Source organism: Suricata suricatta, chromosome 8 (assembly GCF_006229205.1).
Source record: "Suricata suricatta isolate VVHF042 chromosome 8, meerkat_22Aug2017_6uvM2_HiC, whole genome shotgun sequence".
NCBI classification, from domain to species: Eukaryota; Metazoa; Chordata; class Mammalia; order Carnivora; family Herpestidae; genus Suricata; species Suricata suricatta.
In genome coordinates this window covers 3,770,228-3,795,645 of record NC_043707.1, presented here as the reverse complement: position 1 = coordinate 3,795,645, position 25,418 = coordinate 3,770,228, and the positions used below count along the sequence as shown (strand labels likewise).

General features: G+C 57.4%; 1 protein-coding gene across 1 annotated transcript; it reads left to right on the top strand.

Annotated features, from left to right (window-relative positions):
• The first annotated feature begins 975 nt into the window (after positions 1-975).
• On the top strand, positions 976-25,296 carry PPL (periplakin). The gene is made up of 21 exons (XM_029949619.1): positions 976-1,182; positions 6,575-6,729; positions 7,450-7,570; positions 8,102-8,227; positions 8,321-8,362; positions 9,795-9,956; positions 10,054-10,161; positions 11,389-11,484; positions 12,659-12,781; positions 13,043-13,189; positions 13,721-13,872; positions 14,728-14,825; positions 15,018-15,175; positions 15,850-16,028; positions 16,117-16,255; positions 17,001-17,194; positions 18,790-18,940; positions 19,746-19,829; positions 20,495-20,611; positions 21,048-21,140; positions 21,804-25,296. The coding sequence occupies exons 1-21, from the start codon at positions 976-978 to the stop codon at positions 24,465-24,467; spliced, it is 5,316 nt and encodes a 1,771-aa protein (XP_029805479.1). The 3' UTR covers positions 24,468-25,296.
• Positions 25,297-25,418: the final 122 nt, after the last annotated feature.

Genomic DNA, 25,418 nt, shown 5'->3' with positions numbered 1-25,418 from the left:
CTTAGGCTCCCCTGTGGGGTCAGAACAAAAGGGTTTTCGATGGAGATTGGGGAATTAAGTGCCAACTTGGCCACTACTGCCTGGCTGGGTGACATCGGCCAAGTTGCATCCCCTCTCCAGTTGTTGTTTCTCCCTTTGTTTAAAGAAAGCAACAGGGCGGGGCTGGACAGGCCGCAGTAAGGCTCCTCAACAAGCTCATCACAAACCTTTGAGCCCGAATAGGTGTCCAGCTCTGCCTGCACGACCTCCCTCCTGTTCCTAACACCCCACCCGGAAAGGTATGCGGAATGAGAGAACTCTTCTGATTTCAGGTCTCAGTTTGGTGCTAACCCCACTCTGACTTGATCATGATACACACGAAGCTCCGCTTCTCAGTAAGAGGGGGCAGGGTTAGGTTTTGATGTGTGCAGGCCACCCAGTGTCCAGCTGGAACCTAGTGTCATTTCATCTCCATGGAACTATGCCTAGCGCACGGGCTGAAAGTACCAGGGGTTTGCACGGAAACTTGGGTCCGAGTGTTAACAGCAGCAGGACCCCTCACGGCCCAGAGGTGGAAACAACTCAAGTGCCCTGGATGAACGAAACGTAACCTGTTCATGTAGTGAAACCTCAGTCCTAGAAAGGAATGACATCAGCTCTGACCTGGACGAAACGCCATGCTAAGTGAAAGAAGCCAGACAAAGTGTGTGCTTGCATTTGTAGGAAATGTCTAGAAGAGGCAAATCTATAGGGACAGAAAGTAGACTAGTGGGGGCTGCGGGAACCATGGGGTTTCTTTCTGGGTGACAAAAACGTTCCGGAACTAGATGGCAGTGACAGCTGTATAATCTTATGAATACACTAAAACCCACTGGATTAGAGGCTTCAAAAGGTTGAATTTTAGGGTATGTGAGTTGTATCTCAGGAAAGGTGTTGTGCCACCATGGAAAAATAGAAGCCTTTGCCCCAAGCCGCCTCACTTCTGTGGCTTTAGTGATGTCGTCCCGGGCCAGGGGCAGGGGGCTGGGGAGCAGGGTGTGGGCGGCCAGGCTCCCTCCGAAGCTGCGGGGGACCCTGGCCCACCGCCTGTCTTGTGCCCGCAGCATCTCGAACAAGGAGCTGTCCGAGCTGATCGAGCAGCTGCAGAAGAATGCCGACCAGGTGGAGAAGAACATCGTGGGCACGGAGGCCAAGATGCAGAGCGTGAGTGCCCCCTGTGCCGCCGGTCTTGTCTGACTCGGCGGTTCTCATCCCGGGTTGGGGGGCGGATTTTGCTCCCCGCCCTGCCGAGGACACGTGGATGTATCTGGAGACATTTTTAGCCGTCACAACTGGGGGAGTGTGGTGGTTGGGCATCTAGTTAGTGGAGGCCCTGGATGCCGCTGAACAGCCCACAGCCCGACCCCCTGCGCAGTGATGCAGCCCCATATGTCAGTAATGCCACGGCGGAGAAAGGTCATTATTGCTGTTAGTACCAGTCCCCCACCCTGGGAGCCGCTCCTGGGGCTCATGGACCGTGTCTGGAGGAGAATTATGGTCTAAGGAGCCAGGCCCTGCTTGGGATCCCAGCTTTACCACTTACTGTGTGACCTTGGGCAAGTCACTGTACCTCTCTGTGCATGTGATTCCCTCTGAGAGGGAAAGAAGGATCATCCCCAACCCCTGGGCTGCTGGAAAGAGTTGATGAGATGAAGCAGGTGCATGGAGGGCTGGGTCTTCCCACCGATTCCAGTTGCGTGCAGTCCTCCTTTTTCAGAGAAGAGAGAGGAAGTGGCCGGGAAAATCACGTTCCCCGTCTGTGACTCGGTTTCCTCTTCCGTGACGTGGGCCAGCAACTGCTCAGCCATAGTCTGCTGAGGAGCGTGTACTGTGCGGGTGCCTGGCGTGCACTGACACCCGTGAGACGCCAAGATGATCATCTTCCCTCTCTCGCTCTCTTTTTGAAGTTTATTTATTCTGAGAGGGAGAGAGAGAGAATCCCAAGCACTTTCTAGTCATCAGCGCAGAGTCCGATGCAGGGCTTGATCCCCAAACCCTGGGATCATGAACTGAGCCCAAATCAAGAGTTAGGCGCTCAACCAACTTAGCCACCCAGGCGCCCCCAGTCGTCTCTTGGAATCTCCACCAGCCCAGTATGGTTGAGCTTATACCCATTTTGTAGCTGGGGAAACTGAGGTTCAGAGAGGGCAAGGGTTGCTAGTCAGTGACAGCTAGCCCCTGAAGCATCCCAGAGGCGGGGTTGCCAGATTTAGCAAATAAAAATACAGAATATCCAGTTAAGTCTGACTTGGCGCACACTACACATTCTTTTCATGTATGTCTCATGTGCTATTTGGGATATACTTATACGACAAAGTTATCCATCATTTCTCTGAAATCTGAACTTAACTGGATGGTCTGTATTTCATCTGCATTCCCACCCTGGAGGGCAGCCAGGAGGAGGGTCCAGGGGAGCGGGGGACGGACGGTGGACAGGTCGTGAGGAGCTGTCCCTCCTGGGACTGTGCAGGTGTCCACCTACCCGGGCGCCGGTCCACAGGCAGCCCAGACGCCGGCGGGCCGGACGGGCAGAGGGGAGAGAAGGCGGGAAATGCAGGTGGAGCTCTCTGCTCCCTGCCTGGGGGGGGCTCCTCCCCTGCACTCGCTGCGTCCACCAGCCTCTCCCTGCCGCCCTGCCCCCACCCCCAGCCCCACCACGCCAACTTCTCGTTCAGGCTGCCGCTCTGTCCCGGCTCTTCTGCTCTATTTTAATTTTTTTTTTGTTCTTTTATGTTTGTTTTATTTTTGAGAGAGAGAGAGAGACAGAGTAAGAGTGGGGAAGGGGCAGAGAGCAAGGCAGACACGGAATCCAAAGCAGGCTCCAGGCTCTGAGCTGTCAGCATGAAATCATGTATAAGTCCACCGCCAGAGAGATCGATCAGCGATTAACATTTTGACGTATCTTTTGACCTTTTCCCATGCATGTGTGAGGGGGCGGTGTCTAGTGCTTTCACTTTATTTCCTTAGTGACTCACGGAAACAAGGATGTACTTGGGGGATGATTTTGAGCAGTTTTTTAACCTCTAATGAACAAACCTGAAAAATGAAGCCATGCTCTGATGATCATAGGAACTAATCTCTTCTTATCTTTCCTTCCTTCCTATCATTTCTCAGAAGACATCACTATTCATTTTATTACCCAAAATTCCTCTTGAATATTCTTGTTTTCTTAAATTGAAGTGTCACATAACATGAAATTAACCATTGAAAGCGTACGAGTCCATGGCATTTAGACACCTACCAACTCCATCTGTTTCCAAGACACTTCCATTCCCCCAAGGGGAACCCCACACCCAAAGCCGGTCAGTCCCCTTTCTCCTTCCCTGCAGTCCTAGAAACCCTAGTCTGATTGCTGTGTCTGTGGATTTACTTCTGCATATTTCATAGAAATAGAATTGTACAATATGACCACATGTGTGACCTTTTATGCCAAACTTTTTAAAATGCAGAAAAGTTGGGGCACCTGGGTGGCTCAGTTGGTTAAGCATCCGGCTTCAGCTTAGGTCATGATTTCACAGTTCTTGGGTTCAAGCCCTGCTTTGGGCTCTGTGCTGACAGCTAGCTCAGAGCCTGGAGCCTGCTTCACATTCTGTGTCTCCCTCTCTCTCTGACCCTCCACTGCTTGCACTGTCTCTCTCTGTCTCTCAAAAATAAATAAAAAGCATTTAAAAAAATAAATAAAGTGCAGAAAAGTTGAATTTCACAGAGCGTCTGTGTCTCTATCCCCCAGGTTCCACCAGCATCATCTGCTGGATTTGCTTTATCACTCAGCACATGTGTCATGTATTATTTTTTTTAATTAAAAAGACTTTTTTTTTTTTTAACATTTCTTTATTTTTGAGACAGAGACAGAGCACGAGCTGGGGAAGGACAGAGAGAGAGGGAGATACAGAATTGGACGCAGGCTCCAGGCTCTGAGCTGTCAGCACAGAGCCCGACATGGCCATGAACCGCCAGATCGTGACTTGAGCTGAAGTTGGATGCTTAACCCACTGAACCACCAATACATCCCAATTTTTTTTAAATTTTGTTAAATGTTTTATTTTATTTTTGAGAGATAGAGACAGGGACAGCGTGAGCAGGGGAGGGTCAGAGAGAGAGGTAGACACGGTATCTGAAGACAGGCTCCAGGCTCTGAGGTGTCAGCACAGAGCCCCATGCGGGGCTCGAACCCACAACCGTGAGATCATGACCTGAGCCAAAGCCGGCACTCAACCAACTGAGCCACCCAGGCGCCCCACATCCAATTTTTTAAATGTTTATTTATTTTGAGAGAGAGCGTGTGCGAGGGAGGGGTAGAAAAGGGAGGGAGAGACAGAACCCCAAGCAGGCTCTGCACTATCAGCACAGAGCCCGACATGGGGCTCGAACTCCGAAACAGTGAGATCATGACCTGAGCAAAAATCACGAGTCAGATGCTTGACCAACTGTGCCACCCAGGTGCCCTGTGTGGTTTATTAGATACATCAGTCCGTATGATTTGTTTTTACTCGTAAAAACCTTGTACTTGAGCCAGAAATTCTGTAACGTGTATAGAAAGTGCCCACCTGACCACTGCTTGGGCAAGACACAAAACGGCTTCCAGAAAGCCAGCTTGTGACCTTCCCAGCCCCCAGCCCCCAGGGGTAGCCCCCATGCTGACCTCTATCCCCATCGATCCGTTTTGCCCGATGGTGAACTCTTGACCTCCTCCATGGCTAGCTGACTGTCTCAACCAGATGCCCTCTTTGTCATCCCGCCTGGCATGTTGCAGGATGGCCTGCATTCCCACATGGCACTTGCATGAATGAGGTAATGATTAATTTACTTCCCCCTGTTTCAACATTAATCTTTGACACCGTACCTGCCCAAGAGAGCTGCAGATCCACTGGGGATGAGAGTGGATAAATTCCATCCAAGCCAAGAGCCCTGATGCTTGGTGGTGGTGGTTTGTAACTGGCCCGACCCAAGCCCCTCCGGGCCCATCGCCCCTCCGCCATCCTGGAGTTGGGTGGGGACAGATGGGCCGAACGCCTTTTCTTCCTTCCTCCGAGGCCCCTCAGGACCAGGCACTGCATCACCTCCATTCACTTCTTTTTCCTTTTGTAACAGGTTGATTTGAGGCGGAGTTTACAGATCTTAAATGCTCCCGCTCCAGGGGTCTGAGCTCATTTTTAGTAACTTCCCCGAGTGATGCAGCCATTTCCGCAAATGGGTTTCAGACCCTCTTCACCCCGGAGTAAGATCCCTTGTGCCATTTCCTGTTAGCTCCTGTTTCCACCTGAGCTGCTGGGAACCACTCATCTGTCTGTGTCTGGATTCGCGGACCCGGGCCGTTCACACGCGCGCAGCCCTACACCACGTGGCCCTCGGCTTCCCGCTCCGCAGCCCCGAGCCTCACCCCTGACAGCATGTTGGGGCTCCTTCTTTTTACTGCTGAGAAATTCCTCTGTTCGCTTGGAGGCCTCTTCCTTATTCCCATGGCAGCGACGGGGACTCTGAGACCCAGCTGGGGGGGGCGGGGCACTGGCTCCTCTGGGGGCCCTGTGTTACATCCAGTCTGCCTTCAGCCCAGTCACTAGCCTGTCATCGTGTCTCTGGCTGGCCTGGGGTCCCCAGGGCTCCGCACAGCTGTGTGGCTGGGCTAAGTGAATCACAGGCTGTTCAGACACCTGCTGTCCTGGCTGCCAGTTCATTGTTCTTCCCTAAATAAGCAGAGACCCTGGGCTTGTCAGCAACCCTGATGGTACCTCCCCCATGTCCACCCACCGTTTCTGCACATGCCACCCCAGCACCGACCAGCTCCCACCTGGCCCAGTCCCACTTGCTGACTTCACTGTCCTCCAGGGCTCTGCTGCTACCCTGTACAGCCTCAAGGCATCGCCTTTAAGGACACAGGGGCCCTTTGGGCTGAGGCCCTTCCCACTGCCTCCTCCAGCCTGCCTTCCCGGCACATGCTTGCCCTCTCCTGCCTCAGGGCCTTTGCACAGACTGTTCCCTCTGCCTAGAACACTCTTCTCTTTCATCCTTAGTTCTTGTGTCATCACTTCACAGGAGGCTCACTGACCACTGGATCCTAAAGCAGGTCCCCAGGGCGCCTGCGGGCTCAGTCACTTAAGCTTCTGATTCATGATTTCATCTCAGGTCATGATCTCACAGTCCCGAGATGGAGACCCTCATGGGGGCTCCGCGCTGAGTATAGATTGCTCTGTCCTTACCCTGTGCGCACGTGTGTGGCGCCTCTCTCTCTCTCTCTCTCTCTCAAAAATAAAAATAAATAAAAGTAGGTCCCCGTTGGGCCACCTCTGGTGTGTTTGCTTGGTAAACACTGATGTGTAGGAACTTGTAGTCACCTTTGTGACGTTCATCTGTTGACCCCGTGGTCTCCCGACTCGGCTGGGCAGGGCTGTGCCCTTCCATTCGCAGCTGCCCGGAGCCCCCAGTGGGCACTTGGGCTGTTTGCTGAGAGGCAGAGGAGAGGCTGGGCGGGACCAGGGAGCCCCGAGCTGGCTCTCTCCTCCCGACCCTCCCACCCCCGCCGCGCCCACTGAATCCCTCTCTGTCTTGACTGTCACAGGACCTGGCCCGGCTGCAGGAGGGCCGACAGCCCGAGCACCGGGACACGACCCTGCAGAAGGTGTCGGACTCCGAGAAGCTCCTGTACGTGCTGGAGGCGGACGCGGCCATCGCCAAGCACATGAAGCATCCCCAAGGAGACATGATTGCTGAAGAGTAAGTCGCCTCCGCGGTGGGTTCCTGGGACAGGGCAGGAGGCCTGCAAGCCCGCTCGGCATCCCGGGGACCGAGTCAGGGTTTCCTGAGGGCTAACTGGATTCCAAGCACATGCCGAACACTTCGCATTATCCTCACGACGACCCGTTTTGTAGTCAGGGAAACTGAGGCTCAGGCTGACATGGTCTGCTCTGGTCATAGTGTGACCACAGCTCCCTGACCACCATGCTGTCTGACCTCCAAGCTGTTGAGCACGCCCTCACGCTTCCCGATGCCCCAGCCGCCCCTCAGCTCAGGTGTGGATAGATCAGCACCTACGGTGCCTCCCGCCTTGTTCTGCACTCCCCACCCTGGCAGGGGCTGGGGTCTCTTGGTGCCTCCATGACTCCCTGCACTGTTCCTGTCATGGCCCACACCACCCCTGTGGTTCCCACTCAGTGGTGGGCCCCAGGGAGCAGTGAACCCGATAATGTCTTCCAGAACCTTCTACCGTTCAGGGCATATCCAGGGGGAAACACTGAGAGGGAAGGAAGGATGAGGGAAGGTGTTAGTGATTGTCTGGAACCCAAGGCCACCGGGTCACCCTGTGTTTCCAGGACATAAAGCAGAAAGTCCCGGGGGGGGCGGAGCTGGGGTGCGAGGCCCCTGCTGGGGGGAGGGGCGTGGGCGGCAGGACTGCCAACCAGCCCCCCTGACGAGGATGGCCGCTCTCCCCCTCAGCATCCGTCAGCTGAAGGAGCGCGTGGCCAGCCTCCGCGGGAAGCACAAGCAGATCTACAACCTGGCGGTGAAGGAGGTGGACCCGCAGGTCAACTGGGCGGCGCTGGTGGATGAAAAGCTGGTAGGGCACTGCCTTCAGCTGTGTGCGGGGTGGACCCTGCCGTTTAATGGGCACCACAGTCCTGCCTTGGAGAGTGGTGGTCCTCAGGTCTCCTGTTGTCTGTGTCAGTGAGAAGGGCAAGGCTCAGAGAGGTGTAGCATCAAGCCCAGGGTCACCCAGCAGAAGTGGTAGAGTCTGGGACCCTCCTGGGATTGTTCTCCAGCTCTGGTTATTGGGGTCCTGGCTGGCTAGGAGGAGTGGCCAGATTTCTGGCCGGATGCCGTCCTTCCTGTGCCCTCCACTGCGGAGAAGCGTGGCTGCTGGAGCCAGTAGTCTCCCAGCGGCCTGACCTGACCTGGGCCTCGGTTTCCCTACCTGTGCAACGGAAATGACACCTGTGTGGGACTCTGAGGCAACAGTGAGGTTCAGTGGGACAGTGTCTCCCCGTGTCTCTCCCAGGGACCCTTGGCCCCCTCCTTGGCTGGTGGGGTGGGTGGTTGTGAGTCTCCGGGGCCCTCGCCCACCCCCTGCCGGTCACATCCTTCCTCCCAGGACCACCTGAGCAGCCAGGGCTTCGGGACAGACCTGCCGCTAGTGGATCACCAGGTGGAGCAGCACAACATCTTCCACAATGAGGTCAAGGCCATCGGGGCCCACCTGGCCAAGGACGGGGGCAAGGTGTGCGCCGCGGTGCCGTGGGCCTGGGCCCGGGGAGGGAGGGGCCCACGCCCGCAGCTCCCCCTTAACCCGTGCCCTCAACTCTGTCGCTAGGAGCAGAGCGGCGAACTCCAGGCCAAGTACCAGAAACTGCTGGTGAGCGAGGCCCCCGGAGTGGGGAGGGCGGGGCGGTAACCATTTCAAACAGAATGAGCGGGGTACATGGGAAGGAGGCGGCACCCTGAGTCCCTACCTGAGACGCATCCCATCTTGCTCTGCGCTCACGGAAAACCCTGGTGGAGCCCATTGGCGCAGCCCTCCTACAACTGGCTGCTTATCTCTTTGTTAAGTGCCTTCTGTCTGCACCAAGTAAGATGCTGCGCGCTTGAGCAAAAGTTTTCTGTTTCCCTTTTCAGAATCCTTAAGGAATGTGCTCTTTGTATTTGTTAATGTTTACGTATTTTGAGACCAAGAGAGCGTATGTGTGTACGAGAAAGGGAGGGGCAGAGAGAGAAGCACAGGGAGAGTCCCAAGCACTGTTAGCGCAGAGCCTGATGCAGGACTTGAACCCAAACTGTGGGATCACGACCTGAGCCGAAATCAAGAGTTGGATGCTCAACCGACTGAGCCGCCCATGCGCCCCGAATGTATTCTTCTTTAAACCGCGGAAGTTGGGGCACCTGGGCGGCTCAGTCCCTTAAGTGTCTGACTTCAGTCCAGGTCATGATCTTGAAGTCTGTGAGTTCTAGCCCCACATCCGGCTCTGCCGTCAGCGTGGAGTCATCTTTGGATCCTCTGTCTCCCCCTCTCTCTGTTCCTGCCCTGCTCGTGCCCCTTCTCTCTTCTCTCTCAAAAATAAACATTAAAAAATTTAAAATAAAACTGTGCAAGTGATGCAGAAAGGCTTCCTTGCTGCAGCCGGTTCAGACACCTCAGACGTGGGAGTGCAAGGGCCCTGGGGCAGATGCCTCCTTCCCGGGGTGGAGCCAGCTACTTAGCCTCTTGGAGCCTCGGTTTCCTCGTTTGTATGAAAATAGAGCTCCTTGGGAGAAGTCCCTACCACAGTCCCGCCCCAGGGCGGGCCCCACGGACGGGCTGGCTACAGTCCCTGTTAGCCGAGCAGCTGCACACGCCCCTCTCCCTTCCCTCTCCTCTCGGCCCCGCACCCCCCTCACGTGTAAGGCGGTGGCAGTTTGCTGCTGTGCTCCCACCTCCCACCCTTGTGTACGGTGATCGTGACAAAGGCAGAAGTAGAAGCTGCTGACGCTCCCATTTATTGGGCACCAACTGTTTGACGGTCTTTACACCCTATGAGATCAGTGCAGCTGTTATCCCCATTTTGCGGGTGAGGAAACTGAGGCTCCCCGGAAAATGTCAGTTCCATTCACTGCTGTGAAGGGCACGTAGCACATGCTCCGCGGGCGTGTGCTGAATGCGTTCTGGAGGGTCATGTGACTTGTCCGAGGGGGCCAGCCAGCACGTGTCAAGCTGGGCTTGTCCACACGCGGGCCAGGGCCGGGCCCGGGGGAGGCGTGGACGGAGGCTCAGCCCTGTCCCTGTCCCCCGTCCGCCCCCCGCCCTGCCGCAGGCGGCTTCGCAGGCGCGGCAGCAGCACCTGGGCACGCTGCGAGACTACATGCAGCGCTGCACCAACGAGCTGTACTGGCTGGACCAGCAGGCCAAGGGCCGCATGCAGTACGACTGGAGTGACCGCAACCTGGACTACCCCAGCCGCCGGCGCCAGTACGAGGTGGGCCTGGGGGCCTGGGGCGTCGGGGGCGGGGCTGGCAGGGCGAGCAGGGCTGCCGGACGGCCCCGAGCGCCCCCTCCGCCCCCTCCCCGTGCAGAATTTCATCAACCGCAACCTGGAGGCCAAAGAGGAGAGAATTAACAAGCTGCACAGTGAGGGGGACCAGCTGCTGGCCGCCGAGCACCCTGGGAGGAACTCCATTGAGGTATGTGTGCCCTGGGACGGGATGCCTCCTCCAGGGTGGCCTCAGGCAGCCCCAAGATGAGGGTCCTGCATCCTGTGTCTGGTTCTCCATCATGTTGTCTTTCCCTGTTCAGTCCGACCCTGTTTCCTCTCATTGTCTCCTGTGCCACGTCCTGCCCTTGGCCCCTGGACTTCTGAAGCCTATGCATTGCCCCGTCGTAGTTTCCTGGAGCTGCCCTAATAAACAACCACAAACTGGGTGGCTTTAAACAGAAACCGGGGTGCCCGGATGGCTCAGTCAGAAGAGCATGAAATGCTTGATCTCAGGGTTGTGAGTTCAAGCCCCGTGCTAGGTGTAGAGATGATTTAAAAAAAATAAACTTAAAAAAAAAAAGACAACAGAAAATTACGGTCTCACAGTCTGAAGGCCAGAGGTTTGAAGTCAGGGTGTTGACAAGCAGCTTGTCCCCTCGGGAAGCTCTCGCGTCTCTCCTGGCTTCGAACGCTTGCCCAAGTCCTTGGCGCTCCTTGGCCGGGGCTGCATCACTCAGATCTCCGCCTCTGTTGTCACATAACTGCCTCCCCTGTGTGTCTGTGTGTCAGCTCTTTTTCTTTTTCTTCTTTTTTTAAAACCTTTTCTTTTTTAACATTTATTCATTTTTGAGAGACCGAGTGGGTGTGGGGGAGGGGCACACACAGAGGGAGACAGAATCCAAAGCAGCTCCGGGCTCTGAGCTGTCAGCACAGCCCGATGCAGGGCTTGAACTTGAACTCACGGACTGCGAGATCATGACCTGAGCTGCAATCGGATGTTTAACTGACTGAGCCACCGGGCATGCCCTGTCTCCTTTTCTTATAAGGACACCAGCCATTGAACTTGGGTCCCCCCTAAATCTAGGATGATTTCATCTTGAGATCCTTAATCAATTACACCTGCAAAGCCTTATTTCCAAATAAAGTCACATTCTGAGTTCTAAGTGGACGTGAATTTGGGAGGGGCTATGGTACCTTTGTGAGAATTTTTAAGAGCACCACGTTGGGAAGATGCAGCCCCTACTTATTCCTTGTGCCGTGCACAACCCAAGTACCCGAACACAGCCACCCTCCTTGGCTCCTCACCATGACCCCTCTCTCCTCCCACACCCATGGGGTGGAGATGCTCCCTCCCCCACCATTCTCTGGTTCAGAATCCTGCCACTGCTCCCTTGGCATCGCAGGTACCTGCAAACCCCCCCCCTTCTCTTGGCAGGCGCACATGGAGGCTGTGCATGCAGACTGGAAGGAGTACCTGAACCTGCTCATCTGTGAGGAGAGTCACCTGAAGTACATGGAGGACTACCACCAGGTACCGCGGGCCCCGGAGCACCGTGGCTGAGAGCACGGCGGAGGAATCCGGAGGCCTCCCAGTGCCCGTGTGTGATGGCGCACGTGTGTGTGCCCCGAGCCTGCCGGGCCGTGGCCTGTCCTCCCTGGACGACAGGGCTGAGGCATGCGACTCAGCCTTCAGTGTGCGGCCCAGGAATGAGCGTGGGGTTTTCATTTTGGTGAAATTCATATAATGTGAAGTTTGCCATTTTAGCCACTTGTAAGCACACGATCCAGTGGCCTTTATCACATTTAGTGTTGTGCAGCCTTCCCCTTGGAAAGGTTTCTGGAACCTTTATCACTCCAAACAAGGAGTCTGCACCCATGACGCAGTCCCTCCCTCCCCCAACCCCTCACCCCTCACCCCGTCCCTATGAATTTTCCTAGTGTACATTTTGTGAAACTGGACTCACATGTTATGAGGACTTTGGTGTCTTTGGCTTCTTTGGCTTGGACCTCACGTTTTCAACAGTCATCGATGTCATGGCATGAATCAGAACCTCATTCCCTCTTATGGCGGAATCCTATTCCGTTGTCGGGCAGACCACATAGTATCTCCCCGGTCCTCAGTGGGGGACACCGGTTTCCCCAGGAATGTGTATTTTTAACAAGAGCTGCTCCCCTGAGCACACGGAGGCCTGGGAACACGTGAACTCGGTGACACTCCATTAACCTCTGGTTCAGTGTCTGGACCCCCACTGGGCTGCGAGCTTCCCAGGGACCCCAAAGCCCTGTTTGGGGTCACAGCCCAGAGGACAGCTGACCAGGAGTGGTTTCGGAGTGATGGGCTGGAAAATGGGCAAGACCGTTTTCTAGAGCAAAGTGGGGAGGCTTGTCTTCTGGGCAGTGGGACTTTGAAAAGTGTAGCTTTTAGGTCAGGGTGTCCCTAACTCAAAGCGAGAAATGGAAAAGAACCTAAGCTTAACGGTACACATATATGAAAACTTCCTGGGTCCCAGAGGCGGCTTCCTGTGGATTGACTGGAAGGGCCCTGGACCGAGAGGCTGCCAGGAAGCCGGCTGGGGAGGGTTGGGGCTGTGCGGGGTGAGGAGGGGTGGCTCCGAGCTGCAGAGAGTGGGGCAGGGACAGCCGTGCCTGGGGGCTTGCAGCCATAGCCGGATCATGTCCGTGAGACAGCCGTCTGGTCTCCCTAGTTCCACCGGGACATGAAGGTCGCCCAGGAGCTACTGTGTAAGGTGGACTCCGACCTGAACCAGAAATACAGCCCCGACTTCAAGGACCAGTACCAGATCGAGCTGCTGCTGCGGGAGCTGGACGTGAGTGACGGGCCCCCTGAGGGCCCACCCCCCATCCCCCCTGCAGCTCTGGCCTGGGGAAGGCCGTGTCTCACCCAGCCCCCCACCCCCACCCCCCTGCAGCTCTGGCCTGGGGGAGGTGGGGTCTCACCTAGCCCCCCACCCCCCTGCAGCTCTGGCCTGGGGAAGGCAGTGTCTCACCCAGCCCCCCACCCCCACCCCCCTGCAGCTCTGGCCTGGGGGAGGTGGGGTCTCACCCAGCTCCTTTCCCACTGCGTGCAGGACCAGGAGAAGGCTCTGGACAAGTACGAGCATGTGGTGCAGGGCCTGCAGAAGCGAGGGCAACAGGTGGTGCCCCTCAAGTACCGGCGGGAGACGCCGCTGAAGCCCATCCCCGTGGAGGCACTCTGTGACTTTGAGGGGGACCAGGTGAGCTGCTGCCCCGGTGCCCCGGGAGCCCCGAGCAGGCTGGGCCCAGAGCTGCCCCTTTCGTGTCACTGGAAGGTCTTAGGAGTGACGAGGCCGGATTCCGGGCCTCACACGGGATTTTCTGGAAAATTGTGTCCATCTGTGTGGTTGGCTCACTCCGCCCACCCCCACAGCACCCTACCAGTTATCTGGTCTTCTGTTCTGCCAGCATAAGTCCTGTGTCTGGCCTAAACTGGTCACTGTGGCTGGCAGGTGCCATTCCCTCATTGGCCAGGCCCGAGTCACACGTCCAGCCTGCATTGTCAGGGACTGTGGGGCGGGGGCTTCCCCAAAGGGAAATCCACGCGGGTGTTGAGACAGCAAATCCAACACATCCCCGTGCAGCTGGACCCCCTGCTCTCTGTGGTGACATGTCCTGGGGAGGGCCCCAGAGATGGGCTAAGACCTGGGAGATGGGCCAAGATGGCGCCTGGCCCTGGTCACGGGCCGGGCCGGCCTCTCTGTGCCCTCTGACCGGCCTGCCCCCACCAGGGCCTCATCTCACGGGGCTACAGCTACACCCTGCAGAGCAACAATGGGGAGAGCTGGGACCTCACCGACAGCACAGGGAACAAGCTGACCGCCCCCGCCGTCTGCTTCGTGATCCCCCCCACGGACCCCGAGGCCCTGGTTCTGGCCGACAGGTACAAAGCAGGGAGCCGGCATGGACTGGCCCCTTTCACAGCCCTGGGCATCCTGACTCGGCCCCAGGAGGCAAGTACCACCCCACACCTGCACCCCCAGGGGCTCAAGTGGGACAGCCGACCGTCGGCCAGGCTGACCTGCCACGTGTGAATGTCAGGCTGTCGGCGGCATAGCCAGAAAGCACTTTCTCTGCAAGTGTCTCTGGGCCTTTGCACGTGCTGTTCCCCCTACCCCATCACCTGCTTGAAGCCTGGTTGACTCAGACCTCTGGAATTATGACAGTTCCGTGGTTACCCCTTCTGTGAAGTCTCCCGATGGTCCACTCCCCCTCCACCCTGGCTCCCAGAGAAGTGCTGCTGCCTCTTGGCTCCAGCACCTTCTCCCACTGCATACACTGCCCCGTATTAACACCCTGGGTGTCAGTCTCACACGGGGAGGGGTGTCTCCAGGGCCTTGTTCGGTACCTGGTGCAAAGTATGTCCCCAAGAACCCTTGGTTAAATGAGTGATTCAAGGAATGCTTTCATCTATTCATTCGGCATGTATTTATTGAGCACCTACTGTGTACTACTACCTCAGGAATAACTAGGTGGGGAAGACAGGAATAAACAATGATTTTAGGTAGTAAAACGTAGAATGAAGAAAGGAGGGAAGGAAGGGTCTACGTGAATCCAGACGCAGAGAAAGGGCAGCATGACAGCAAACCTTGCACACGTGCCAGGGTTCCACTTTCCCAAGCACTGATGAGCCTTGTAACTTCTCTGGGCCACGCCCAGCCCCTTCCTGGAGTCCCGGGTCTTAAGCGCAGGGGGCAGTGGGCTGCCCCAGGCCCCCAGCCCCTGTTTGCACCCACAGCTTGGGCAGCCAGTACCGGAGCGTGCGGCAGAAGGCGGCCAGGAGCAAGAAAGCGCTCCAGCAGCGGCATGAGGTGCTGAAGGCAGAGAGCCCTGGAGGTGGGTGCCAGGACCACTGTCCCAGGCTCTGGGTGGTCTGTGCTGCACATGGGATGGCAGGGGACGGGCGCGGCAGGCGTGAGGGAGGCCAGGCCAGCCCCAGAAGGCCATGGTCGGTCTCCTGGGCCCTCTCTCGGCGCCCCACTCCCCCCCACCCCACTGCCACCTGACTGTGCCCTATCCTCCCGGCAGACGCCTCTGACCTGCAGGGGCGGCATCTGTTGGCTGGCTTGGACAAGGTGGCCCGAGATCTGGACCGGCAGGAGAAGGCCATCACGGGGATCCTCCGGCCGCCGCTGGAGCAGGGCCGGGCTGTGCAGGACAGCGCTGAAAGGGCCAAGGACCTGAAGGTACCGCCAGGCTAGTGTCATCCCCACCTCAGGGCCCCACCAGGAGTCCTGAGTGATGGCAGTGAGCGGGGGCTGTTCTAGACTGATGGCCAAGGAGCCGCCAGAGCCCTGGTGCCCCAGACGTGGCCCTGGAGAAAGGGCAAGCAAGGCTCATGCTGCCCCCACGCGCCTTCTGCCTGCAGGTCGTGGCAGTGTCAATGACACCGGTGACCAGCCCCTGTGCCCGGCAGCACACGGCCGCACACAGCCTCAGAACTATGGAGCCTCTAGCTAGTTGCGTGACCGCAGACTGCTATTCAAGCTCAGGCCTCAGTTTTTTCAGAGACACTCAGGGCCAGAGGACGACAGGCACAGGGGTAGGGGTGCGGCCAGGCCACACCACAGCCCTTCCTAAGCGGTCATGGGGTCACCTGTGAATAGGGAGAGGATTAGTACCCATCTCGTGGGGTTGCCCTGAAGATGGATCGTCATCCATGTGATGTGCCTGGAACAGGAGGTGCTTGATCCTTACCTGTCAGTTCCCGTCACTCCTGTGGTCACAGACCCTGCGTCACAACTCCCTGGGATGCCCGGGGAGGGCTCAGGCTTCCTCAGCCGCTTCTGTTGTCCCACAAAGTCCTGGAGGGAAGGGGCTGCTGGGCTGTGGCCACCTCCAGGCGCTCTGGTCCCCACAGAACATCACCGGCGAGCTGCTGCAGACCGAGCCCGAGAAGGTGCGCAGCACGGCCGAGTGCGAGGAGTTCGTGCAGGCCCTCCCGGGCAGCGGCAGCGCCCCGCTGCTGAGGACCCGGCTCGACGACATCACCCGCAAATATGAGCGCCTGGTGCAGCTGCTGGACTTGGCCCAGGAGAAGTGTGTGGCGGGCGGGCAGTGGGGAGGTCGGGGGAGGGGGGCCCCATAGGGCCGGCGGGCACCCCTCACTTCTGACCTGTGTCCTCAGGGTGGCCGTGGCCAACCGCCTGGAGATGAGCCTGCAGCAGGGCTGGGAGGCGCTGGCCGCGTACGAGAACCGGCTGACCCAGGACGACTCGGTGCCCGAGGGGGCCCAGGCCCTGGACGGCAAGGGGCAGGAGCTGCAGGTGAGTCTGGAGACCTGGGGACAGAGGCCCCCAGCACCAGGGCAGCGGGCCCCCAGGTTTTGAAAGCCTGCAGGGGCCAAGTTAGAAGTTGTGGACGGAGGCCCCAGGCATACATCCCAGCCACTCATGGGGCTGGTGTGGCTTGTGGAAATCAGGTGCTTGATTTTTAAACCGAGTAGCTGCATAAACGGCCCAGATTTCCTGGATTTCTGGGTGAGCAGATCCGGCCAGCCTGGGCCACATGCTCTGGGCGCACATGGTGCCCCCACCCCAGCGTCTGCTTTATCTGCACAGTTGCCCCAGGGCCACGTCACACGTCTGCCCGCCTGACTGTTGTGGGAACACAGGTCTCTGGGCCCTTAGGAGGATGCTTACTCATACCAGTCCACAGAGTCCTTGCTCTATGCGGAGGTTCTCACCTCAGCGCCAAGGAAATGCCCAGAGAGAAAGCCTTTGCCAGGTCTTGAAGCCGGAGAGCAGTCGGCCACGCTGGTCCTGGGCACATGCCGCTTCCTTCCCTGCAGGGTTCTTACACTTGTGTTCACGACTTGTGTTCACGGTGCCAGAACGAAACGTTGCAGAAATGACCACCAGGTGTGAGACACACAGAGGCAAAGCCCCTGTCCTTCCCCCACCCAGGCTTCCCACGCTGCAAAGCAGGAGGCCCCATGCCATTCGCGTGGGGCTGCGCTGACCCCCGGAGCTCCGGCCGCAGCGCCCACCCTTTGCCTCTCCGCCCTGGCAGGCCCTGGCCTCCGAGCTGCAGGCCCACAAGTCCCTGCTCGGTGACGTGGAGCAGAACCTGCAGGCGGCCAAGCGGTGCTCCGGCTCCCTGGCCAGCACGTTCCAGGAGCACTGCCCGGACCTGGAGCGCCAGGAGGCGGAGGCGCACAGGCTGGGCCAGCGGTCCGATCACCTCCGCCAGCAGGTGGAGCTCAGGTGAGCAGCCGCCGCTGCCACGCCGCGGTCTCTGCTTAGGTCTTCTGAGAGCCATTTGCTTTCTAGAATTTGCTTGTGGGAGAAGCAATCCATCGGAAGCAAACACCTCAAGGTGATGACAATGACCAGCCCCCACCCCAAGGTGGGCGTGGCTACCAATACGTGAATGCTTCCAGAAATGTTCTTGAGGAGCTGGGGGAGGGGTGTGTGTGCCGTGAATGACAACCCACCACATCCGCCGCGCCTTGCTTGCTCCTGTCCTGTCCTTGTGCCTTGTCAGCCTCAGGAGTTCCCACGGGTGACCTCCTCTGGTGCTTCCTGGCCGAGCCTGTAGAACGAGCCCGCCTCCTTCAGCGCTGGGTGTGGTTCCCCAACAGGGGACCTTGCACACCCGCAAGCGGGTTTCGTGAGACTTCAACTGCAAATCCAACCTCTACCTGGCCTCGGACCTCCCTGGGCCCTCTGCTGCCGAGGCGGGCCAGCAGCTCGCGTCTTTCAAGGAACCTGTCTCATCACGTGGCTCAACTTACTGGCATAAAATCGTTCATCATAGTCTCTGTCCTTTCACTGTTGACAGGACGTGAGGGGACGTCCCCCCGCCCCATTCCTGATGTCATACCATTCCTCGTTCTATTTGCACATCTGCTTTTTCCTTCCTGTTCCTTCTGAGGCTTGTCGAGTCACTGCTCCCCTCTCAGGGCATCTGTTCATTATTTCCTACTGCTGCTTAGGTTTTTTTTTTTTTTTTTTTAAAGAAATGTTCTAATGTTTATTTTTGAGGGAGAGTGTGTGAGCAGCAGGGGCGGGGCAGACAGAGAGGGAGACAGAATCTGAAGCAGGCTCCAGGCTCTAAGCTGTCAGCACAGAGCCCGATGTGGGGCTCGAACTCCTGAACTGCAAGATCATGACCTGAGCTCAAGTGGGATTCTTAACTGACTGACCCAGCCAGGTGCTTTTCTTTCAGATCATTCCTTTGAGAGCCTCCTCCTTTTCTACTAGAAGTGTTTGATACTACACATTTCCCTCTAAGTGCTGCTTTTGCTGTGTCCCACCAGTGTTCATGTCTTATTTTCAGTGAGCTCACGTTTCCTAACGGCTTCTGGGATTTCTACCTGAACTTGTGGATTAAAAGTCTCATGAAACAGAGCAGGCATCTCCACCAGTCAGTGCGTGTGGACCTATCTGTGCTTCACCGAGGCCATGGAGTAGTCCAACTTAACAGTCCATAATTTAGCTTCTTCTTTAAATTTTTTAAATGTTTATTTTTGAGAGAGAAACACAATGTGGGTGGGGGAGGGGCAGAGAGGAAGACACAGAATCCAAAGCAGGCTCCCAGCTCTGAGCTGTCAGCATAGAGCCCAACGTGGGGCTCGAACTCAGGAATGGCAAGATCATGACCTGAGCTGAAGTCGGATGCTCAACCGACTGGGTCACCCAGGTGCCCCCACTATTCTTTTTGAGGGAAGTTTAGGTTATTTTGTTAGGTTATATTTGGTCCATCCTTCTTTTAAAACATGAGCAAAGATGACTTCTTTAAAAAGAGGTAGGAGGCATCTTCCAAAGGGGGCAGAGGTCTGACGGGCTCTCGACCATAGGGCCCAGAGCCTGCAGAACGCCAGGGCTGCGTATGATGACTACCGCAGCGGCTACGACCACATGCTCCACTTCCTGTCCCACGTCCCCAGCTACGAGCCCCAGGAGACAGACAGCCTTAGCCAGATGGAGACCAAGCTGAAGAATCAGAAGGTAAGGCGGATGCCGCCGTGCTCACAGGCTGCCAGCGGCCCGGGGGCTGTCAGAGGTCGCCAAGGCCCACACGTGCAGTCAGGTGGTGGCTGCAGCCTGCCCTGGCGGGAGAAGGCAAAGGCCAGGCAGAGACGGGTCCTCAACGGACCTCGGCCCTGCCTGGCTGCCAGCACCTAACTCTGAGAACAAGAATGGATGGTCCCGCTCCCTCCTCGGTGCCCAGCGTGGGGCCTGGCCCAGAGGGGACAGTCCGCGCAGGCTGACCCAATGAGCAAATGGCTACAGCAACACAAGCGGGGCCCTCGCGGTTCCCTGGAAGGCAGCAGTGTCTTGGGAGTGAGGAGCACAGGACAAGGGACACAAAACCCCAGCAGCCTAGATGCAATCCCAGGTTCCAACCCAAATCGCCGTGTCCCCATGGGCAACTCACTGAAGGTGACTGTGCCTCAGTTTCCTTACTCATAAACTGGAGGTAATGATAGTGCTTACCATACAGGACAGCTCCCAGAAGAACGGAGATCATCAGAGTAAGATTAATTAGAGCCGTGCCTGACCTTTCTAAGCACTCCGTCCACACTGGTTTCCTGGCAAGGACAATGATCTTCCTGGCCCTTCTTCACAGGGCCGGAGACCTGCCTTTTGTGACACACAACTATATACAAGGAAGCCATTCATGGCACTCTGTACTACACAAGTAGAATTTCAGTCTAAGGAATCCAGCTACTCTGTCAAGGGTTGTTTTGTTTTTGTTGTTTTTAATTTTTTTTAATTTTTATGTTTATTTAAAGTCTCTGTTGTTTTGCAGAACCTGCTAGATGAGATAGCAAGAAGGGAAGAGGAAGTCCAGAAAGTCTGCACCTGCTCCCAGCAGTACCAGCAAGCTGTCAAGGTGAGCCGGGGGGCTCCTGCCCCAAGTATAAGACGGCAGGGCCTCTTCCCGCCAGGAGGGCTGGACAGAGAGGTGCGGGCCTGGCGCAACATCCTCGGGCCCCGCGGGCAGCCCTGGGAGCCGGCACAGCCCTGTAGGAAACCCGTGCTTCCCAGACCCGGGACCCCGGAGCAGGGATACTGCTGCTTGGAGCGGTCAACAGGGAGGATTTATCCCACAGGGGAAGCAAAACAACAGAGGAGGATAAATAAAATCTTCCTAGCATTACTTATGATAGCAAAAGAGAAAAACTGGAACTAACCTACACGGCTGATGGTGGAGAAACGGCTAGGTCGATGCATTATGAAGCCGGCAAAGGGATAAAGAGGGAGATCGGGAGCAGGAGCAGGAGCACTGGCTCACATGCTGTGAGGAGAGAGCAGAGCGTCACATCTGAGGCCCGGAGGGGCTGGTCTGGGGCCGGAGGGGACTGCAGGCCTCCTTTCTGTCATGTCCTGGGTCGCTCAGGGACACGGCTGGCAGCGGCTGACGTGCGACGGTTCTCAGAGCCACCTGGCAGTTGCTGCAGGATGCAGCCACGCAGACCTCCGCTGCCAGCTACGGGGCAGGACAGTTGTGCCTCGAGCGCACTTGTCTGCCCTCTGCCATCTCTCTCTCTCGCCCAGGACTATGAGTTAGAAGCAGAGAAACTCAGGTCCCTTCTTGATTTGGAGAATGGAAGGAGCAGCCACGTCTCCAAGAGAGCCAGGCTCCAGTCCCCTGCCGCCAAAGTGAGGGAAGAGGTGAGTCCTGTGGGGGGGCCCCGGGGGCGCAGCACGCAGGCCTTGGAGACGCACCCAACAGGGCCCCGGGGCTGAGCGCCCTCCTGGGTGCAGACCAGTTGGGTTAGGAAAGAGGATCACCTGGTTCCCGGGCGATGACGCCGACATGCCTGGAAAGAGCGTGCTGCAGGGACCCGGACGTGAGGACACATGGGGGGCGGAGGGGAGCGCCTTCAGCATGTGAGCACGCTAAGGCTCAGATAGACCTGCGCGTGGCCGCTGCAGACTTTCAGCCTTCCTGCTCTAAATCCAGTTTCTCCACCAGCTGAGACTAGAGTTCTGCTCCAGGTAGCAACAGACCAGAAGCTACCCTCTGTCCGCAATGCCAGACTTTTCAAGCACGGTCCCACCCCCTCCTGCTCAGCCTGCTGACTGTTCGCTGACTGCTCTCCTGCAGGAAGCGGCTCTTGCTGCCAAGTTCACAGAAGTTAACGCCATCAACAGACAGAGGCTGCAGAACCTGGAGTTTGCTCTGAGTCTCCTGAGGCAGGTAACGGATCTCAGTAAGACATTCTACTTAAAACTATCCCGGCAGGTAGGAAACGAGGCTCATTCTGCTTCAGTGAAAGTCTGTGAGCTGGTGGCCGTGTCCCTGGCTCATGGACGGCACCAGCGCAAGTGCTGGCCAGCCAGCGCTTCCGTCAGCACAAAAGCAACATGTATTCTGTCCAACAAACATTTGCCAAGTCCCCAGGGCAGGGACCTGGTTTTCAGAAGCCCACATCTGTCCATCCATACGGTGGAGTGGGACCCAGCACCACCATGGAAGTCTCTCTCTGTACCAAGTGCAGCAAGCAGAGTGCAGAACAGGGGACAGCCGCTTGTGCAGAAAAATGAACATGTGGCACGTGCTAAAAATGTACAGGTCTCAAAGACGACAGCCTCTGGGCACGGCCCTGGAGGTAGGACTGTGGTTTCGCTTCATGCTCTGTCCTGGTTATAAACCACTATTTTAAGAACCTAAACTCTTTGTTTTACCATCTTCTAAAGTAACCCTAGAACTCCGTGAACTCAACACTGAGGGAGTCTTAGGGCCGGGGGGGCAGGTGTCACAGGGTGACCGTTCTGACCTGTTTACGGGGGCCTGAGGTACACTCCGACCATGTGGGACCAGGCCAGGTGGAGCCTTACCCATGCACTGTCTCTTTCTCAGCAGCCAGAAGTGGCAGCAAGCCACAAGACCCCGCAAGGCAGCGCCCCAGGCTCCGTGGTGGAGGAGACGTGGAAGGTCCAGAAGGAGCTGGAGGAGGAGACGGAGCGGAGGCAGCAGCTGGAGAAGGAGGTCAAGAACACCCAGGAGGAGATCCACGCCCTGCAGAACCGGCGCCCACAGGAGGCGGTGGTGCAGAAGCAGGTGCTGAAGAAGGTGCCGGACCCCATGCTGGAGGAGAGCTTCCAGCACATGCAGCGGACCCTGGGGGAGGAGCAGCACAAGAACCAGCTGCTGCAGGACGAGCTGGAGGCGCTGCGGCTGCAGCTGCGCACCCTGGAGCAGGAGGCCAGGGGCGGGGGGCAGGAATACGTGGTCAAGGAGGTCCTGCGCATCGAGCCGGACCGAGCCCAGGCCGACGAGATCCTGAAGCTGAGGGCGGAGCTGGAGGAGCTGCGGCGGCAGAAGGGCACCCGAGAGGCGGAGGCCGCCCTCCTGCAGCAGCGCATCTCGGCCCTGGCGGAGGAGAAGGACCGGGCCCAGGAGAAGGTCACCGAGAGGGAGGTGGTAAAACTGCAGAATGACCCCCAGCTGGAGGCCGAGTATCGGCAGCTGCGGGAGGCCCAGCAGCGGGAGGGTAAGCTCAGGGAGGAGCACGAAGAGGAGCTGAGCTTCCTGCAGGACAAGCTGAAGAGGCTGGAGAAGGAACGGGCCATGGCAGAGGGGAGGATCACGGTGAAAGAGGTTCTCAAGGTGGAAAGGGATGTGGCAACCGAGAGGGAGGTCAGCGACCTCCAATGCCAGTATGAGGATGAGGCCGCCAAGGCTCGTGCCAACCAGAGGGAGAAGACTGAGCTGCTTCGCAAGATTTGGGCCCTGGAGGAGGAAAATGCCCGAGTGCTGGTGCAGGAGAAGGTGCGGGAGATTGTCCGGCCGGACCCCGAGGCAGAGAGGGAAGTGGCCGACCTCCGCCTGGAGCTCGTGGAGCAGGAGCGCAAGTACCGGGCGGCCGAGGAGCAGCTGAAGAGCTACCAGAGCGAGCTGGAGGCGCTCCGGAGGCGGGGCCCCCAGGTAGAGGTCAAAGAGGTGACAAAGGAAGTCATCAAGTATAAGACGGACCCCGCGATGGAGAAGGAGCTTCAGAGGCTCAGGGAGGAGATTGTGGGCAAGACCAGACTTATTGAAAGGTGTGACTTGGAAATCTACCAGTTGAAGCAAGAGATCCAATCCTTGAAAGACACCAAACCCCCGGTGCAGACCAAGGAGGTGGTCCAGGAGATCCTCCAGCTCCAGGAAGACCCCCAAACCAAAGAGGAAGTGGAGTCTTTGAGGGCCAGGCTCTCAGAGGAACAGAAAAAACAAGTGGATCTGGAACGAGAGCGGGCCTCCCAGGAGGAGAAGATCCGGCAGAGGGAGGAGGAGCTGTCCCGGGTGAAGGAGAAGGTGGTCCAGCAGGAGGTGGTCCAGTACGAGGAGGAGCCCAGCCTGCGGGCCGAGGTGGACGCCTTCACCGAGAGCATCGACGTGGAGCTGCGGCAGATTGACAACCTGCGTGGGGAGCTGCGGCGGCTGCAGCGCAGGCGCGCCGAGCTCGAGCGCCAGCTGGAGGAGCTGGACCGCGAGCGGCAGGCGCGCAGGGAGGCCGAGCTGGAGGTGCAGCGCCTGAAGCAGCGGCTGGCCGACCTGGAGAAAGAGGAAGGGGAGGCCCGGGAGAAGGTGACCCTCAAGCAGAAGGTGGTGCTGCAGCAGGACCCGCAGCAGGCCAGGGAGCACTCGCTGCTCAAAGTCCAGCTGGAGGAAGAAAGGCACCGGCGGCAGGTCCTGGAGAGCGAGCTCGAGACCCTGAAAAAGAAGCTGGTCAACCTGGAGAAGATGGAGGTCAAGGAGAAGGTGGTCTTCTCTGAAAGCGTCCAGGTAGAGAAAGGCGACACCGAACAGGAGATCCAGAAGCTCAAGAGCAGTCTGGAGGAGGAGAGCCGGAGCAAGAGGGAGCTGGACGCAGAAGTGAGTCGGCTGGAGGCTAAGCTGTCCGAGCTGGAGTTCTCGAACTCCAAGTCGTCCAAGGAGCTGGACTTCCTCAGGGAAGAAAACCACAGGCTGCAGTTGGAGCGGCAGAACCTGCAGCTCGAGACCCGGAGGCTCCAGTCGGAAATGGAAATGGCAGCCACAGAAACCCGAGACCTGAGAAACACCACCACAGTGGACTCGGGGACGAACCTGGACTCCAGACTGTGGTCCCTGGAGAGAGAGCTGGACGACCTCAAGAGGCTCTCCAAAGACAAAGACCTGGAGATCGACGAGCTGCAGAAGCGCCTGGGCTCCGTGGCCGTCAAGAGGGAGCAGAGAGAGAACCACTTGCGGCGCTCCATCGTGGTCATTGACCCGGACACGGGCCGGGAGCTGTCCCCAGAGGAAGCCCATCGGGCCGGCCTCATCGACTGGAACATGTTCGTGAAACTCAGGAGCCAGGAGTGTGACTGGGAGGAAATCTCGGTGAAGGGTCCCAGCGGGGAGTCCTCCGTGATCCACGACAGGAAGTCTGGCAGGAAGTTCTCCATTGAAGAGGCCCTGCAGAAAGGACGGCTGACTCCGGCTCAGTACGAGCGCTACGTCAACAAGGATATGTCCATCCAGGAGCTGGCTGTCCTGGTGTCCGGGCAGAAGTAGGCCCGGCCCACCTCTTCCCCTTCTTGGAAGCAGAGAGCTGGCAGGCCATCTCCTAGCCAGAACCGCCGGGCCTTCTCCTCCCTGGCCTCCCTGTGCAGGCTCCAAACGTGCCCAGAGCTGAGCCCGTCACCCCAGCCCTTCTCGCTGTCATTCAACCTGGGTGAGGTACCTGCTTCATCCTCTGATGATTGGACAACCACGATGCCCCTCTTCTGTCCCTTTTCCTACACACTTCCATCAACAGACTCCTCGTGTGACACCTGGAAGCATCCCCAAAAACCAGAGCACATGACAACCGAAGTGGACGAGCCGCTCCACGGGCCGGCCTTCACCCCAGGCCTAAGTGCTCTAGGGCGAAAGGCCTTCCTTCCACACACCTTCCAGTGCACCCACGGACTGGGCCCCTCAGGGCTGCCGACTGCATTCACACACACCCCGGGATTCTGGCTGAGAGCCCACTTTCTGTCAGAGGCCTCCTGGGGAGATCACGGCTCTGTGCCAGAAAAGGCCTAAAGAAACCAGAACAGTGTCTGGCCTTTGGTGCTCAAGTGAAGATTAACTGTCAGCCAGACTGTCCCTGGAACACGCATCAATAGAGGGTGTTGTGGTTCTGAAATTAAAGTATTTTCATAATGTACGGTATTGCTGTTGGCCTTGGCTTCAGTGCCTTACAGGGCTGTGTGTTAGCTCATGGGTATTTAGGGATACTACTCTTTGATTTTTCACTAAATGGATTTTAGTTTGTGTTATCTCACCTATTATGGAAGGAAATGGGAATAAGGAACTCTATTTATAGTATAAAAATAAACACCTGGTGGCTTGATTCTAACTTCAGTGTTTTTTCTTTGCATGTGAAGCTAAGTTATTTGCCCTGCTCCTCTTAGCTTCTGGCCGAAAGGGGATATTCCACACATACCAGCTCCTAGGGGAGGAAGAGTTAGTTGCAAATAC

Excerpts from the sequence above, each read along its gene's own strand:
- PPL (XM_029949619.1), top strand. The coding sequence starts at position 976 with ATGTCGTCCCGGGCCAGGGGCAGGGGGCTGGGGAGCAGGGTGTGGGCG. Across the intron at positions 11,485-12,658 it reads ACATGGAGGACTACCACCAG|TTCCACCGGGACATGAAGGT; the intron begins GTACCGCGGGCC and ends TGGTCTCCCTAG. Across the intron at positions 13,873-14,727 it reads GCCCTGGTTCTGGCCGACAG|CTTGGGCAGCCAGTACCGGA; the intron begins GTACAAAGCAGG and ends TTGCACCCACAG.